The 19,599-nt window shown below is 43.7% G+C and overlaps 1 protein-coding gene across 2 annotated transcripts in view; it reads right to left on the bottom strand.

Moving 5' to 3' along the window:
• The window catches only part of LOC137334633 (protein O-mannosyl-transferase TMTC2-like), a 127,224-nt gene that overhangs the window by 20,063 nt on the left and 87,562 nt on the right, over positions 1-19,599 (bottom strand). For both annotated transcript variants that reach the window (XM_067999459.1, XM_067999458.1), the window contains exons 7-10: positions 18,279-18,357; positions 16,931-17,052; positions 11,345-11,426; positions 879-993 (exon numbers count right to left, since the gene is read on the bottom strand). In XM_067999459.1, the coding sequence (XP_067855560.1) occupies positions 879-993; positions 11,345-11,426; positions 16,931-17,052; positions 18,279-18,357 (398 nt within the window). The remainder of the gene's footprint in view (positions 1-878; positions 994-11,344; positions 11,427-16,930; positions 17,053-18,278; positions 18,358-19,599) is intronic.

Genomic DNA, 19,599 nt, shown 5'->3' on the forward strand with positions numbered 1-19,599 from the left:
GATTTGGAGCAGTATCCAAGGTTAGCACATTACTTTCAAATTTAATTTAATAGCTGGAGGATATACACAAGCAAACAGAAGTTAAATCTGGCATTTAACTGTATGCTGTAAAAGTTGTTTCTCTAGTCTGACCATGGCAGGGTGACACCTTAAATGTAAATCTGCATTTCTCCTTCAAATGCTGATCAATCTGTTGTGCATTTTATTCTTGGCAAAAACTGATATTTCTGTTTTCCTCAAACTCTAAACATAATTGCACCAGGAATTAATGCAGAAGTTAATGTTGGTCTATTGCCCCAAATAAAGGAATTGACCGAATATATAGGCCATACTGTTGCGAGTTCCCTGCTTGCTGCCTATTTGTGAAATCTCATATGAAACAAAAGTTAGTAATGGATGCATTTGTTCCCAATTGTGTTTTTCTCCCCCTCCACTTGCTGACTCCCAGTGAAAGTTTATACACATCAAGACAAAAGTTAACTTTGGCCTTTTGCAAGTGAACTTCATCAGAAGACAAACTAGCTGTAAAGTATATAGTGTAGCATTTCCTTTCTCCAAATACTTCATGCCAGCAAAGCACTTACTACAACCTGCCCTTCAGAACTCTATACAAGGTCACTCAGATCAAGTATGTTTTTTTTAAATGCTTTAGCACACAAGACGTCCAAGTTAAATTAGGCACAGAGGGATACAGAATTACTGCATGATGCTGCAGCTTTTTAAACGGATTTGAAAGTCTGCCACATTGAAATATTAGCCCTTAAATCATTTTTTTTTAGAAATATGATTATTTATTAAAATTATGTCAGATAACAGAATCCATAGAACTAATTTAGAAAGAATTTCATGATGCAATCCACTGTTAGGACAGAACTAACCTGAGCATGTGGGCTGCATTAAAGACAACATCAAATTCTATGCTGTCCAGTTCAGCCGCTTTCTCTGCCATCTGAGCAGCTTCCACCAGGCGAGATTCTTCCAACAGAAACTGACCTGTGAGAACATAAAAATGCAAATATTTCTTAGGAACAGAAAAAGACTGTTAGGACCAACACACTCGACTCCTTTTCAACGATCAGTCCAATCTATTTGGGGCCAGAACCTCCCAGAACGTGGCAGAGATCTAGTTATGCTGGGACTCTGCTCTTTCCAGGAGCTTTCTATTTGCACAACCTCCGTCTGCCCTTTACTGGGCCAATGATGGTAAGGAGGCAGAAGCAGGGGCGGGGACTCCTTATGCCTGTTGTCACATTTCTGAATTTGGTGACCATTTTTCCATTGAAAGTGTTTGGAAAAAAGAGTTAATTTTAATGCTGTGGGTTTTAAAAGCAATGTGTATTCTCACGAGTTTTTAAAAAAACAGAGGCACCTGGATGAAAGATGCTTAAAATACTAGTTGGAAGATGCTTCTCCCAAAGACCAAACAATAAGCGATTCTTTAGCTTGTCTGGAAGATGCTGTTTACACCATTTCTCAAGGGTTTCCGTGGATCTTCTGCCAAAGATACAGCAGATGATCAGGAGAGACCCCACGGACCTCATGGTCTCATGGATAGTACACAGAGTCGTGCATGTCTTAAGCCTGTCCGAGGTAAAAACCCTAAATAACAACTCATTTTAAAATGGTGCAGAATATTAATATTAGTAATAAGATTGCATAAAACCTTGGACTTAACAACAGGATGCAAAACTGTTACAATTTCTCCATCTCTATATCTTAACTAGCTCTTACAGAACATGAATAACATTAGAGAAGAAAATGTTGAAGACAAAACTCGGGGACAGTCGAGTTATTTATGCTTACTTTCTTAATGCTTGTAAGAACATTTTTTAAAATCTATATTCTATATTTTCATTTAAATGTTATGTGTGACTCATGACTTTTAAACAAATCATTAAACCACCAATCTGTGCCCCAAGGATTGAAAATCAATAGGGTCATTTTCACCAACACCGCTTGGGTGGTAAACTGGCAGAACAGATCACCCACCCATCATAGAACTGCCCGATTTTCATAGCCATTGATTTGATGCTAAAAATTACCCCCATGCAGTTTAAAGTTGGAGAGGTGTCAGCCATAACTCAGTTGGTAACCATCTCTCCTCTGAGTCAGAAGGTTGTGGGTTCAAGTCCTACTCGAGACTTGAGCACACAATCTAGGCTGACACTTCAGTTAGTACTGAGGGACTGCTACACTGTCGGAGGTGCCGTCTTTCGGATGAGACATTAAACCAAAGCCCTTTCTGCCCTCTCAGGTGGACGTAAAATATCCCATGACATTATTTCAAAGAAGAGCAGGGGAGTTCTATTTATCCCTCAACCAACACCACTAAAACAGATTATCTGGTCACTATCACATTACTATTAGTGGGACCTTGCTGTGTGCAAATTGGCTGCCCGTTTCCTACATTACATCAGTGACCACACTGTTTATTGGCTATATAGCGCTTTGGGATGTCCTGAGGTCATGAAAGGCGCTATATAAATGCAAGTTCTGTCTTTCTTAGGTATAATATTGAGTAGTTTAAAAAAAACTCAGATCTTGAAATTACAACATGGGATAGCAACAGAAAATTGCTAAGCGCCATTCATCTGAAATTCCTCACTCCATTATTTTAATAGACACTAAATTTAATGTCACCCATTTTATTTTTAAATGGGTTAAGACATCTGATAAAATAGCAGAAAGACAAATATCACACAAATGCATTAGCATTTGTCTGTTAGTGTCCCACATGGTAATCTCAGAGCCATAAAGCAGTTTCATGAAGTGAACTAAAACTCAGGAGAGTGTTGATTTTTTTTTAAAACTCCCTTGTTCCAAATTTGCTGTCAGTTATATCCAATTAGCTGTCTTTTGTTTTACTGGCATAAACAGAAACACAAATAGACAGTGGCAACACTTCTAGAATATGTTGTGCCTCAACAATTTATAATCATAGTTTCAAGTGTAAGGTCAAAAGAGAGATCTGATAGAAATTCCACAGATTCTATTTAAATAGTAATCAGGGGCTTTTTCAAATCAGAACTTTTTAAACAGATATGTTCTTCAATTGAAGTTTCCCAGCTAAATTTGAGACCATGTGTGGCAAGTTCTATGTCCTTCAATTCAGCTCTACCCAATCTATAAACACATATGTGATTTTTAGCATCTTGATGTATAATGGAAGTATTAAAAATAAACTAAAATGGCTTTACTTGATTATTATTTTTAATATCATTTAAGAGTAAGTCACTATATTATTTTACGTCTCATACCTGATCTCCCGGGCCATGTGCCAATTGTGGCTCAAAACGCTATTCTGAACCAGCTACTAACAGATATACAAGAGTAACCCTTTGGTGATTTTCCCCTCCCTGCCATGCAATTCACTTCAGTAATGGAGCTGTAACTAGGCACTCAGCAGAATGGGGGATCAAATTTGCATTTCACCATTAGTACATGGTGAAGGACATTAGTATTCCAATGCACCATGCCACCATATAGTTAAAGAAGGCCAACTTTATCGAAACATCAAAATACAATCCGAAGAGTAACCTATTTTGCAATCCATCTACATGAGATAGTAGAGAAAGTTCTGCTGAAGACAATTCTAACTGCCAAGTCTTGATCAGAATGAGGTTTAGAATTTTTTTTTAATATGAAGGTCTTTTTTTAAATGATCAATATGATCGAAGCATAATGTCACCAAATTACAAGAGGAACTTCATTATCTTCTTTAAACACTTTATAACCATGGATGCTTCCTGTTTCTAAATATTTTTTTCTCTCAATCTAATAATCAAAACCAATACTCAAACCTCAAGGGCATAAATTGAAACAAGTTGTTCTAATCTTGCATAGATCATTGATAAGATCGTATTTATTATATTGCATGCAGGTTTGTCCACCATACTGGAATGTACATCAGTACATTAAGTAAGATTCAGAGATGAGCAAGAATGATTTAGATATTTAAGTAATGAAGGAAGACTCAGTTGAACTTATTTTGAATGAAGGAATGATGATTGACAAGGATGATGATCCAATCTTTATAATATTGAGAGGCATAGATAATGTGGATATAAGCGGACTATTTACTTTGGATTGTCATCACAGAGCTAAAGGACACAAGGAGAAAAGTAGCAAGCCTCAAGCAAGAAATTTTTCCCCATGACAGCATTATAAGCAATGGAAAAAAAAACTTTCAGCATAGGTGGTTAATGCTTATCCATTAACTCCTTTAATAAAAGAGCTGGTTAAATATCTGTTTAAGAATGGGACTGAGAGTTAGATGTGGACAGAGATCATCAAACATTCCATGGAACACAATTTTTCCTGTGCTGCTGGGACCATGGAAACTGTAAGTAACTACCTAGAGTTGAATAGTGGAGGTGTAAGGACAGATGGAGGTGTAGGGACAGATGGAGGTGCAGGGACAGATGGAGGTGCAGGGACAGATGGAGGTGCAGGGACAGATGGAGGCGCAGGGACAGATGGAGGTGTAAGGACAGATGGAGGCGCAGGGACAGATGGAGGCGCAGGGACAGATGGAGGCGCAGGGACAGATGGAGGTGTAAGGACAGATGGAGGCGCAGGGACAGATGGAGGCGCAGGGACAGATGGAGGTGCAAGGACAGATGGCGGTGGAGGGACAGATGGAGGTGCAAGGACAGATGGAGGTGTAAGGACAGATGGAGGTGTAGGGACAGATGGAGGTGTAGGGACAGATGGAGGTGTAGGGACAGATGGAGGTGCAGGGACAGATGGAGGTGTAGGGACAGATGGAGGTGTAAGGACAGATGGCGGTGGAGGGACAGATGGAGGTGCAAGGACAGATGGAGGTGTAAGGACAGATGGAGGTGTAAGGACAGATGGAGGTGTAGGGACAGATGGAGGTGTAGGGACAGATGGAGGTGTAGGGACAGATGGAGGTGCAGGGACAGATGGAGGTGTAAGGACAGATGGAGGTGCAAGGACAGATGGAGGTGTAAGGAGAGATGGAGGTGTAAAGACAGATGGAGGTGTAAGGAGAGATGGAGGTGTAAGGACAGATGGAGGTGTAAGGACAGATGGAGGTGTAAAGACAGATGGAGGTGTAAGGACAGATGGAGGTGTAAGGACAGATGGAGGTGTAAGGAGAGATGGAGGTGTAAGGACAGATGGAGGTGTAAGGAGAGATGGAGGTGTAAGGACAGATGGAGGTGTAAGGACAGATGGAGGTGTAAGGACAGATGGAGGTGTAAGGAGAGATGGAGGTGTAAGGAGAGATGGAGGTGTAGGGACAGATGGAGGTGTAAGGAGAGATGGAGGTGTAGGGACAGATGGAGGTGTAAGGAGAGATGGAGGTGTAAAGACAGATGGAGGTGTAAGGAGAGATGGAGGTGTAAGGACAGATGGAGGTGTAAGGACAGATGTAGGTGTAGGGACAGATGGAGGTGTAAGGACAGATGGAGGTGTAAGGAGAGATGGAGGTGTAAGGAGAGATGGAGGTGTAAGGAGAGATGGAGGTGTAAGGAGAGATGGAGGTGTAAGGACAGCTATTCTGGAATTTTGTTGAATTATCTTTAGGACTCAGAGTCACATTTTACAGAATGCCATTGGGTAATTAAATAATTATCGTAGATTCATAATAGGATAGACTGCAAATGGTACATGGATGGAACATGCTTGATGGGCAGGGAGGCCTATATTATTCCATGCTTTCTTGTGTTCAAAAACTGTTGCCTTAATGAAAAGCAACAAAATGTGGAATCTTCTGTGCCAGCTTGGCACAGTGGGTAACACTTTTACCTCTGAGTCAGAATGTTGTGGGTTCAAGTCCCACTACACAACACATAACCTAGGCTGACACTTCAGTGCAGTACTGAGGGAGTACTGCAGTGTCAGAGGTGCCCTCTTTTGGATCATAGAATGGTTACTGCATGGAAGGAGGCCATTCGGCCCATCGAGTCCATGCCGGCTCTATGCAAGAGCAATCCAGCTAGTCCCACTCCCCCGCCCTATTCCCGTAGGCCTGCAAATTTCTTCCCTTCAAGTACTTATCCATTTCCCTTTTGAAAGCCATGATTGAATCTGCCTCCACCATCCCCTCAGGCAGTACATTCCAGATCATAACCACTCGCTGTGTAAAGAAGTTTTTCTTCATGTCGCCTCTGGTTCTTTTGCCAATCACCTTAAATCCATGTCCTCTGGCTCTTGACCCTTCCACCAATGGGAACAGTTTCTCTCTATCTACTCTGTCTAGACCCTTCATGATTTTGAATATCTCTATCAAATCTCCTCTCAACCTTCTCTGCTGTAAGAAGAACGACCCCAGCTTCTCCAGTCTATCTAAGTAACTGAAGTCCTTCATCCCTGGAACTATTCTAATAAATCTCTTCAGCACCCTCTCTAAGGCCTTCACATCCTTCCTAAAGTGCAGTGCCCAGAATTGGACACAATTATTCCAGTTCTGGCCAAACCAGTGTTTTATAAAGGTTCATCATAACTTCCTTGCTTTTGTACTCTATGGGGTCGATTTTAGCACCCGCCATCTGGTGCGTTCCTGGTGGGAGCAGCTCCGAAAATCCCGGGGATTCCCGGGGTGGGGCGGGAGCCTGGCTCCAACCCGCCCACTTCCGGGTTTCCCACAGACACGCCGACATGCGCGCACAGCCCCCGCATGTGGGACTCCCGCCGGCAATTAAAGCCAGCGGGGTGTCACTTAAAGTATTTATCTTGGTATTTCAGGTCGTTAACAGACCTGATTGACCTGTTATATTAGGAGGGATGGGATTTTGCAATTGACAGAGACTGTTTCCCGTACTGGGGGAAACACTCCCAGTTCAAACGGACATGTTGCCGCTATCAGCCTGTGGCAGCTGCAAAGGTCCATTTGACAGGTTGTGGGAGGGAGACCCTTAACCATCGCAGGAGGCCACTCCGTCACTTTGGACAAAGTTTGGCCTCCACCACCCTCATCCTAACAAGAAAATTCACCGATCTGGAACCTCAACCCTAGTGTGAGGACACACTTACCTACCTTGCGGACCCCCTCAGACGTACACCTTCTGGATGGGGGCCGCCTTGGTTGCAGTCATGACCTCCTCGGAGGACAAACAGCATCACCAGCCTCGCCGTCCGCCCCTCACACGTGGAGCTCCACAACACAGTGTTGTGGCACATCCACCTGCACAGCAGGAGGGAGGGCACCCGCAGAGAGAGATGCGTCGCAGAAGGCACTACCCTCGCCACAGGGTCTACAGACCGAGGCTCAGCTTCCTGGACCTCTCTGAGGAGCAGTGCATACGGAGGCTCAGAGTCAGTCGCCAGGTAGTTGCGGACATCTGCAGCCTCCTTAATGATGAGCTGCTCCCGGCTGACCCGAGCAGCATCTTCTTACCTGTCGCTGTCAAAGTCACCACTGCCCTCAACTTGTTCACCTCCGGATCCTTCCAGGGTGCCACCAGGGACATCACCGGCATCTCTCAGTCGTCTGCACACAAGTGCATAACGCAGGTCACCGACGGCTTGTTTCACAGGGCCTTGCACTATATCAACTTCCCCATGGATGACCGCAGCCAGATGGAGAGGGCAGTTGAATTCCATGCTGTGGCTGGCTTCCCACGGGTGCAGGGTGTAATCGGTTGCACCCATATAGCAATACGGGCACCTCCACAAGAGTCAGGACTGTTCGTCAACAGGAAGGGCTATCACTCCGTGAACACTCAGCTCATCTGTGACCACCGCAAGAGATTCCTACACGTGTGCGCCAGATACCCTGGTAGTTGCCACGACTCCTTCATCCTCAGGGAGTCCACCGTGCCGCCCCTCTTCCACTCACCCAACACCCGCAAGGGCTGGCTCCTCGGGGACATGGGATATCCCCTGCACACGTGGCTTATGACACCTCTGAGGAACCCCACCACCGAGCCACAGTGTCGGTATAACGACAGCCACATCGCTACCAGGTCCACAATTGAGCAGGCTATAGGGCTGCTCAAGATGCGCTTCAGGTGCCTTGATCAGTCTGGGGGAGCGCTCCAATACGCACCAGACAGAGTGGGACGCATCATAGTCGTCTGTTGTGCCCTGCACAACATGACACAACAGAGAGGAGTGCCACTGGAGGAGGCCCCATCCACATCTGCCACCCATATTGAGGACGAGGAGGAGGACGACGAGGAGGAGGGGGCCGAGGAGGAGGCCAAGGAGGAGGAGGAGAAGGAACAACCCATGGGCAGAACAGCGGCTCACCTGGCTGCTTGTGAGACCAGGGAGGCACTGATATGTGAACGGTTCTCCTAATATCAGACTGTCTGAAGAGTGCAGTCCTCATCACCTGGACAGAGGAGCGGCAATACCAGCCCCCTCCCCTGCCCCCTGCACGGAACGGTGGTGCAACTACACCTGCACCCACTGTAGTATGACCCAATGGGTGGGACCAGGTGTTCATCTTCATGGTGAGCCCCACAGAAGGGACCTATTGCACAAGCCAGTCAAGAATGGGCAAGACATGGCAGTAGTGGTGATAACAATGGGGTTTATTGTGGATGTGAACTGAACAAATATAAATAAAAAACATGACAAATCGTCATACACCTTTGTGCATTCCCTTTGTGCTCACAACACCTTCGCCTTGCGCTTCTGGGAACCCCTACGTGGTGCTACCCCTGTGGCTTCAGCAGAGGTAGTGGCAGGTTGCTCTTGTCCATGTCCTGACCGATTAGATGCTTTGGGCCGATGCACTCTGGGTTTCGGTGCCCGTGAGGGCCCCTCCAAAGACTGCTCCTCCTGCACCTGTGCAGGGGCAGACTCGGCCACCTGGAGAGGGGGCAGCATTGTGGGTACTGGTTGAGAGGGGGGCAATGGGTGAGATGTGGGAGCACTTTGAGTGGCGTCCCCACTTCCATGTCCCCTTTCACCATCATCCCTCTCGTGGCCCAGGCCCACATCACCCTTCCACCCTGCTGGACGGCAGTTTGGAGGACCTGTGTGAGGCCTTGGAAGGCCACCTGTAATGTATCTTTCAGCCTGTTTAAGGCGGCAGAATGTTGCTCACCCTGAGTCCGAACGGCCGTTGTCAGGGCCTGGATAGACTCATTGTTGAGCCGTGCTTGACGCTCAAGGGAGGCTAGCCTTTCCTCCATCGCAGACATTCCCGCACCTACCCACGACACTATCAGGCAGATACCCTCCTGTACCTGTGCTACCATTCCCCTCATGCAGGAGTTGGACTCCTCCATCACCTGCACGATTGTGGAGAGTGCACGTGGCACCTGTTCCAGCACCTCGGCAATGTGCTGCTGCCCCTCGACGACTCTCCTTTTCACGGCTGGCCCCCAGGGTTCAGCATCTGGGTCCAGCTGAGCAGAGCCTGCAGAAGAGTGCTCCCACCGACGCAGACTCTCCACGGCTGCCCCTGCCACCAGGGTCTGCTCGTGTTCACATGTGCGTGGTGACTCACCATGTGCAAGCTCAACTAAGTGAGGACGGGGACCCACTGAGGTGTGTGTATCTGTGCTGGTGGATGCATGGCTCAGATGTGACGATGGACCCTCAGAGACCGACAGGTCCTCTGAGGAATCGCCCTCCACGCTCACGGCGCTCGCAGACGGCCCTGCAAGAGAACAGAAAGCAATATTAGGCATGTGGACAGATGTTGAGGTGCGGCAGATGCCAAGTGATGCTGAGATCATTCGCTAGCATGAGTGCTGAGTGTTAGCTTTCTGTCACCGGCCGTTTGTGCAGCCCCAGCCTCGGCATCCGCCACGGACAGGCACTCCAGCGTGCGGCTGATCTCTAACGCCTCCTGCTCCGCGTCCGCTAGCACCACCCGGTGTGGCGGGCCCCATCCGGTCCGTGCCCTCTCCTGGGCGTTCTGGCATCTCTTCTCCTATCAAGGCAGAACACAGAGGCATGATTGAGTGATGCTTGCATGGTGAAACGCTGCATGCATTGGTGTGGGTGGGTTGAGCGTGAGGGAGATGGATGGGAGGGTGCGTGTGCAACATGGCCATGATATTGTATGAGGATTGGGGTGCATGGTAGTGTTCAAATGGGGACAGGGGCGGTGAGTGGATGTGAGGAGTGATGCGAGAGCGTTGTGGTGGCAGTGCAGAAGGGGTTATGTGGTGGTGGAGGTGATGTGGAAGACGGAGTGTGGGAGAATGCGTAAGTATACTCACTTTGCCTGACCTGGTTAGATCATTACATCTCTTGCGGCACTGGATCCAGGTTCGTGCAACGTTGCCGCAGCTGCTGACCTCCTCTGCCACCTCCAACCATGCCTTCCTCGTGGTGGAGGGAGGGCACTTCCTCCCATCCGATGGGAACAATGTTTCCCTCCTCCTCCTCCTCACCCCATCCAGCAGCAGCTGGAGTGAGAAGTCTGAGAATCTTGGGGCAGCCTTCCCCCTGGAGTGCTCCATGATGTCACATTCGTTGTTTGCAGCAGGAGGAGCATTGGTGTACTGCCCCTTTAAATAGAGCTCCTCCAGCTGTCAGACGTTACTGCACATGCGCAGTCCGCCCGACGCGCAGCTTAGCAGCGGGAAACCCGGAACCAAAGGTAAGTGGCTCCAATTATCCTGTAATTGCGCGCAGAGCTGACTGATTTCACCGGGCGCGTTACCCACGCGCCAAATAGATCCCCCGCCGCCATGGTAATATCGGGCCCAATGACTCTATAAAGCCCAGGATCCCGTATGCTTTTTTAACCGCTGTCTCAACCTGCCCTGCCACCTTCAACATATACCCCCAGATAATGAAACAATAAACTGAGCCCCGTCTGACCTCTTAAGTGGATGTTAAAAATCCCATGGCGCTATTCGAAGGGAAGCACAGGAGTTCTCCCGGTATCCTGGCCAATATTTAGCCCTCAACCAACATCACTAAAAGCAGATTACCTGGTCATTTATCTCTGTTGTTTCTGGGAACTTGCTGTGCGCAAATTGGCTGCCGCGTTTCCTACATTATAACAGTGACTATACTTCAAAAGTACTTCATTGGCTGTAAAGTGCTTTGGGATGTTCCGAGGTCATGAAAAGCACTATATAAATGCAAGTTCTTTCTTTCTTTTCCATAGCGCTTTATCCAAAGAAGAGCAGGCAGCTCTCCCAGTGTCCTGGCCAACATCTATCCCTCAACCAACACCACCAAAACAGATAGGCTGACCATTCATTTCATTACTGTTTGTGGCACTGTGTTGTGCACATATTATGTTCCTTGATTTGGCTACAAAACAAAAGTGACTACACTTCAAATTAATGCATTGGCTATGAATCATTTTGTGACATCCTGAGGATGTGAATAGCATTATGCAAGATCTTTCTTCTTTCTAAAAGTAGGGCCAAGTTAAACACTGAGTTAAAAATGAACTCACCATAATGCATGTAGCAGTTTCCTTTTGCCGGATCTAGCTGGATAGATCGTAAAAAATACTTTTCAGCTTCTTCCTTACGTCCCTTTGAATCAACAAAAAAAATCCTAGCTCAGAAAAAAGGCTTGAACAGCTCATTGCTTTCATTTTAAATCAACGAGCAACAAAACAAAGGTCCTATCTAACATTATCTCATTACGTACAATAGAAAGCTTCCAAACACACATTATGAGTGCACACCAATTTCGTGCATATATAAATGTTAAAATAATCACCGATGTATTATCCGCGTCATAGATGATTATTTTAACATTTATATATGCACAAAATAGATCAGTGCTGGATGAATTCTGTTTATGTATTATCAATGTCATAAACAGAATATGTTCAGCACTGATATATTTTAAATTAAATCCTGCAACAGATGTGTTCAAACCTACAGCAACATTTTCCAGTTGGTAAATGACAGCTGATTCTTTTTATTGTTTGAGGTTAGCACACATCAAATGAGGACACTTATAACTATTAAATGTAAAACATGTCAATGAGAAAAGTTTAAAGAAAGTCCACACTGTTCCATGTGTTGAAGTGCTAATACACTTCACAATTCCCTACCCAGCGAGGTCCCAGATCATCCTGTCAATTTAGGGTAGATGCTTGCCTAGAAGGAAATAAAACTGAAGGCTTAATCCACAATTGTCACTGTCATCTCGCAGCTGGCTCAAGATGTCAGGGAAGAAGTCACCTACTGCCCTTGCAGTTAGGAAAGTGTACGTGAAATGGAGGAAAATCTTATAAGGAAGAAAAAGAAAACTTTGAGCTGCAACCTTTACATAAAATTCTTAAAGACGTTTTTATTCTTAAAGAGGCATTGTCTTCATAAAAATTCCTTGGGAAACTTATATAACAATAGTAAATCTGCTGTAATATTACTTTTGTTTCAATATCACACCTAAAGCTTAAAAAAAACACAGCCAACCCACGGAGACAATTATTTCCCTAGACCTCCCACCAATCTAAGAGTGACAGTGAGCCAGTAAGTATATAGTTCTCATATAGATAGGTAGACAGACAGATATAGATAGCAAGATAAACAATGGGAGAGAGAAACATAAGAACATAAGAAATAGGAGCAGGAGTAGGCCATATGCCCCTTCGAGGCTGCTCCGCCATTCAATAAGATCATGGCTGATCTTTGACCTCAACTCCACTTTCCTGCCTGATCCCCGTATCCCTTGATTCCCTTAGAGTTCAAAAATCCATCAATCTCGGTCTTGAATATACTCAACGACTGAGCATCCACAGCACACTGGGGTAGAGAATTCCAAATATTCACGACCCTGTGAGTGAAGAAATTTCTCCTTATCTCAGTCTTAAATGTCCGACCCCCTTTCCTGAGACTATGTCCCCTTGTTTAGACTCACCAGCCAGGGGAAACATCCTCTCAGCATCTACCCAGTCAAGCCTTCTCAGAATCTTAAATGTTTCAATGAGATCATCTCTCATTCGTCTAAACTCCAGAGAGTATAGGCCCATTCAATCTCTCATCATGGGACAACCCTCTCATCCCAGGAATCAATCTAGTGAACCTTCATTGCACCCCCTCTAAGGCAAGTATATCCTTCCTTAGATAAGGAGACTAAAACTGCGCACAGTACTCCAGGTGTGGTCTCACCAAAGCCCTGTACAATTGCAGCAAGGCTTCCTTACTCTTGTACTCCAACCCCCTTGCAATAAAGGCCAACCTACCATTTGCCTTCCTAATTGCTTGCTGTACCTGCATGTTAACTTGCTGTGTTTTGTGTACAAGGATACCCAAGTCATAGAAAGGTTACAGCACAGAAGGAGGCCATTCGGCCCATTGAGTCTGCGCCGGCTCTATGCAAGAGCAATCCAGCTAGTCCCACTCCCCCGCCCTATCCCTGTAGTCCTGCAAATTTTTTCCTTTCAAGTACTTATCCAGTTTCCTTTCGAAGGCCATGATTGAATCCCTCTGAACACCAACATTTAATAGTTTCTTACCATTTAAAAAATATTCTGTTTTTCTATTCTTCCTACCAAAGTGAATAACCTCAAATTTCCCCACATTATACTCCATCTGCCACCTTCTTGCCCATTCACTTAACCTGTCTATATCCCTTTGCAGACTCTTTGCATCCTCCTCATAGCTTACTTTCCCACCTAGCTTTGTGTCTTCAGCAAACCTGGATACAGTACACTTGGTCCCTTCATCTAAGTAATTGATATAAATTGTAAATAGTTGAGGCCCAAGCAGCAATCCTTGTTTGGTGCTTGGGCCTCACTAAGCACCCCACTAGTTACAACCTGCCAACCCGAAAATGATCCGTTTTTTTCTACTGTCCGTTTTCTATCCGTTAACCAATCCTCAATCCATGCTAATATATTACCCCCAATCCCATGAGCCCTAATCTTGAGTAACAACCTCTTATTGAAAGAAAGAGACAGACAGAGAGAGATGTATGAGAACCATATGCAGTGACTCCAATTGAAAACAAAGTACTGCATCTTTAAAATTGTTACGTAATATAAAAGTTGAGATCATTAATTACTGCATGGTAAAATGATCTGTTACATGAGCATTTACATAATATTGTATAGCCTGATCGTTGTTTAAATGTTATATGTTTAAATGAGTCCCACTGAATCATATTGATGGATTTGCCCTGTACACATTGTCATTTATTTTACAAGTCATAGCTATAAACAGACTAAACTATACAATTGGCATATACAATCATAAATCAGCATTCGACAGAATTTGACTGACTGGTAAGCATAAGCACATTCTGTCTGCAGCACTAAATGTATTTAGCATGCAAAGGAAAAGCTAAAACTGCATAATAGGAAAGCAATCTTTTCCCCTTTAAAAGATTATTGGCTCTCTAATGGAAACATGAAACACCACTAGATCAGTTGTGGTGCATGCAATAAGGTCCCACAACCCAAATTACAAAAATGTCCCCTCCTCTCACAGTACCCCATTGCAGTAGTGTGGCATTTGTTATTTAATACTCATTAAGTAAACTGACTTTTCAATTTAAATGACAAATTCTTGTCATCTGTGTCTGTGGATTTGTGTTCAATGAGAACTCAAGTGAAATTAACTTAATTTCATTTGTGGCCTCTGCCCAGGATTCTGCAATGAAGCACAAGGCCTGATGCTGTAATGATGCAGTTTGCTGTAAATTAATTTATTTGGATAATTAGACAGGCATCAATCAAAACATCTATCTTTGTGTTCTTGTTATATATCCAAGTAATAAAGGAACATGTGGTTTTTGAAGAATGTACAGCTTGCACAGGAAAACGGTGAATTGAAATCTGGACTGACTCTGAGCCAAACCAAAATAATAAACTAAGCAATGAGGTCATATCTTTGGTTTGCTAGTTCTAGTCCAAAGTTATTATTACTCACTGTTATAGTAGACCCCTAAAAATATTCTATCAACTAACCTTCAGATCAGAGGCCCTGTCTGCCCTCTCAGGTGGATGTAAAAAATACCACGGCACAATTCAATGAAGAGCAAGGGAGTTCTCCCGGTGTCCTGGCCAACATTTATCCCTCAACCAACATAAAGAACAAATGATGTGATCATTTGTTTCATTGCAGTTTGTGGGACATTGCTGTGCATCAATTGGCTGCCTCGTTTCCTACATTACAACAGTGACTGCATCTTAAAAGTACTTAATTGGCTGTAAAGCACTTTGGGACATCCTGAGGTTGTGAAAGGCACTATATAAATGCAAGTTCTTTTTCTTTCGTTCTCTACATAAAATTTCCTTTTTAAGATATCCTAGCCAATATGATTTCCAATTCATTCCTGATGAGATCATTTTTTTTTAGATAAAATTTCTTCAGCAAGTGGACTGCTACCATACAGCAGAGCATGTGGTCCCTAATTTATAGTCACAGATTCAAGATCCCACGGCTGATTGTCACGTGAATCTGACTGCCACAGTTGGAACAAATTTTTACTGTTTTCAGTGTTCTGCTGGATATATTGACTCATGGAACTGGCACAATCAATATAACATGTAGAGGAAAAACAAACATGCTCACTTTGTTCCTCCAAAACTGTGCTATCCGCTGGCTAATCACAGAGTGATGCTGGCATGGTGTCTGGGAGATATGTAAATTGGACAGAGGCTATTTAAGAAAAGTAACCCCGGCAAGAGAGGTGAAACAGTGCATCAAACACACAAATAAAAGCCAGTTTTGTTGGAAAGCTTGAGATAATCATTTCACAATTCAACTACATTTCAAGTAGGAGTTTAGGTGCCCAGTCATGATGTAATCCAACTCGATAAAGGAAATATTCCAGCAGGCATCAGGAGCAAACATTTAGGGAGTATAAAAGAGGTTGAGAACAAAAAAAAATAAACAATGAAAATATCTGCTTATTGTGGAAATCAAACAGATATTTTCAATTCCAATGTCAGGAAGGAATGATCACACATGCAAGAATTATGTGTCTTCCCAATAGCAAAGTAGATATTATTCGTCAAATAAAATGGGAAATCTGATTTGCTGGCAAAAAATACTTAAAAAGGTCAACCCCCAGTCACATGGGTTGCATCAAAAAGAATAAAATGGGGCTACTTTAAAAGCAGACAGATGTTGACAACATGTCAATGTTGTCCCATTTCTACATTACTCCCCAGGTGGTGTTATCATAGCCGAGGTTGTACATTACCAAAAGAATTTTAAAAATTGCTGGAATTCTTCAAACCTCAATAATGGTAATTTACCTGGAGAGAAAGAGGATTCACGTGCAGTATTATTTTTGTGCAGCTATTGCTGTTGCCACACTGAATATGATGCCAAATTGACACCAGTACCAGGGTGAATTTGGCACCAGAACTGTAATGCGATACCGCTGAACCTGGAATTGGTGCACCTAAAACACCTCTGGCAAGAATCTAAATAAGTAATTTGATGCTAGAGTAATGCTGCGGTAATTTCAATAGAACAGTTGAAGTACCATGTTGCTCATGAAACTGGTGCACATCGAAATTGTTGTATCTACTTATAGAAGTCTAAGCCCTTCATTCCCAGGGCTAGTATCAAATCATGTGCCCTGATGAAGTGGCCCTTGCAAACTGAGTGCACCAATTTCCTTCAAACTCTGTCACCACTATTTTAAAGACCCTCAATAGGGCCAGCATCCTGAAAATGTTTGTTGCATTAAATAACAATAGCAACAATACACATCATAATACTATTGCTACGGAGCAGCAATGCAAAGATGACACATTTCTACCCCATATGTGCCTTCTAGTCAACAAATGATCTACATTCTCATACTGAAATTAATAACTATAATTTGTTTAGAAAAATATGATGGTGTTATTCCAACATATTCGGGAAGCAGCACCAACATGTTTTAAGTAGGAAACCATCTGACTAAGCAAAATTTGAAAAAGTTAAATAACTCCTGGCTCAGACACAAATAACGAAGTTAAGTGCTGGGATCTAAAGATTTGCTTTCAAGCTCCTTTTCCTGGATGCACAAACTCACAAGGGGTGAGTTGTTAAATATCATTCTAACATTAATAAGGTCAACTCACAGTGAATGCCAAAAGTTTTCCATACGTGAGATGGGCAGGGATATGATCAGGCTTGGAACGCAGGGATTCCAGGTACCAGTGCTCAGCCTCTGTCAGTTTGTTCAGTCTCATGTATGCTTCACCTGTGGGTACAGATAGAGGTCAAAGTCAGTGCGATATGTATCTTTAATGATACTCTCTCATAACGCGAGCATACCAAAGAAAATCTTTTAAATGTGTCCAACTCCTGTGATTCGTTATATAATGACAGGTTAACAAATGGGTAGATTCCAAACAACAGAGGAGCCTAGCGTACAGTACTTTGATGTCCAGTTTGAGTAATGACCCCTTGAAACTCAACCGTACTGACTGGGAGGAGAAATGAAGCATGTCACCAGTGAAGCTACTCCTCCAAAGCACTATACAGCCCAAAGTCTAATATATTACAACAGGTAGGAGGCCAATATCCTCAGAAACAGCATTAATCTGACATCGCATTCCTGAGAAAACAATGCAGCCCTGACAACCATAATGAGTATTTGGGGCTTGGCTCTGACTTAAAAGTACACGTTCAAATCTACAGGCACAGTATTTCTTTTTAAGCATTGGAGTTGTTTGAACTATATTTACCACCCTCCCATATAGTTTTTATGACACGTCTATGCTCAATTAGGGAGTCATTAGTCACAAAGACAATTTTTAAATAATACCGTTATTCACGTATTTCCTTTGTAACTACTCGATAAAAACTGAATAGCTTAAGATAAATCATGCTTTGCTATAATAATATTTTCCCTTGGGCAAGAGGTTTTTGTAGTCACGTAGCAAGTGATGGTCTAACTAAGCTTAGTGGCACGATAATAAATTTACAATATGCTTTGACTCATCTGGTGGCTGTAATGAACCCATTCTGTGGATTGCAACTCTAGCCAAGTAGTAAAGTGTCTGCACTGGTACTTGTACCAGCATATGCCCTAACATAGGATCTATTTAAGTTGCTCTTTAACAAGCACTTTTAACGTGGTATTTTGACTAATACAACAGGAATTGTTTTTTCAGTGCTTAATAAGCAGCATATGTTGTGTTCTATATTGCTATTTTTAATGTTACCTTATTTATGTCCCTGAGCTTGATTTTGTTTGAAAAATTCATCAGCTTACAGTTTACTTGAGGCTTTTGACTGGAGCCAGTTCCACAAGATGATATATCATTACTGGGCTAGTTAATTCAGAAGAGCTGCTTTACAGTAATTGATTAGAAGGATGACATTATTACAGACCTACTGCGCTGAACACATCCTCATGAAACACAAACACTTACTTCTGTGCATGTGACAGTGTTATTGCAAGGCATGTGATGGTATACTCACCCATCATGTTGTACAAGCTCTGTGGTGCAAACTGTTTTGGCATCTTCTGTATTGCCTCCTTATAAACAACTAGTGCATCCTATAGTGAAAAAAGAAACAAAGTTGTATCTAACACAAAGTTTATTTTTTAAAAAGTTCTGAGGGTACAAGACCCTCTTTTTCAACCCAACTTATTCCCTTTTCTCCTGATCTCATCAGGCCACATAATAACTGCATCAGAAAGAGTTGGCAAACAACTTGTTTCCAGGCTTGTAACAACCTGAGCCATCAGCCAGGTAATGCACAAGAGCAGTGGTGTAGTAAGCATTTTAAATTTTCTGATGAAGGGTCTCAGCTCGAAATAGCAACCTACCTTTTCACTTTTCAGATTTTGATAGATTTGCTTTGCATTTCCAGCATTTTTGTTTTTATATTCAAGGCGGTTAAATGGCGTCTGTTATAATGGGAGTGTCTTATAAGCTTAGGCACATACTTATGATGGTACTGTCAGGGTTTAGGATTCTGTGGCCTTTTTTCCCCACAAAAAGACTTGGACACAAGTGACTTTAATGTGTGTTGGGTAGATACTTGCTCAAAAGGGAGCAGTTTCTCTAGACAGCACCATGCTGGGCTGGCCATTATTGGCAGTCAAAAGGCAACTGGAATGTAGCAGAGGCAGTTGTTTTCCACAGTACTAAACGATGGCTCATTCGTTACCAATCTGTGGTCATCCAGGAGACATCCAGCATCCTGGTGTTGACACATTTCCTTGATATCTGTGAGGCTTTGAACAGGGGCTTTTTAAAAATCAGCAGAGAGCCAGGAAATCAGAGACAGCAGCAAAAAGGCTGTGAAAGTAAGTCAGGCAGCAGCTGGCTACAAGTGTAAAATCTCTGCCCTGTTCAGGGAGAGGTTGTGCACTTACACTAAGCAAAAGGTCCACCTAAGTGGGTTCTGCTTTCGTAACAATACACAAACAGAAGTTGACTTTCACCAGACTCAGTGTTCTGTACGTTTAACCTACTGTGAAATAAAGCAACTTACGAGCCCAACACCCCGTATAAGGGTAGGTTTTAACTTCCGACGGGGGCAGAAAATGGGCGGTCAACCGATCAGCCACCCATTATACATCCTGCCCAATTTTCCTATCCATTCAGGTCTAGTGTAAACGTGGTCTGCTTTCGGAGAGATGAAAGGAGTACACAAGCTTAACACACGGAGATCCAGTCACGATCACAAAGGAGTTTCATTGTTACACTCCCAGGTCTTGCTACTGTGCTACTAGATACAGCACAGGTGACCAACTGCTAACGGAGTGACTGACACCACTGATCCCACGTAG

This window comes from Heptranchias perlo, chromosome 18 (assembly GCF_035084215.1).
Source record: "Heptranchias perlo isolate sHepPer1 chromosome 18, sHepPer1.hap1, whole genome shotgun sequence".
Taxonomy (NCBI): domain Eukaryota; kingdom Metazoa; phylum Chordata; class Chondrichthyes; order Hexanchiformes; family Hexanchidae; genus Heptranchias; species Heptranchias perlo.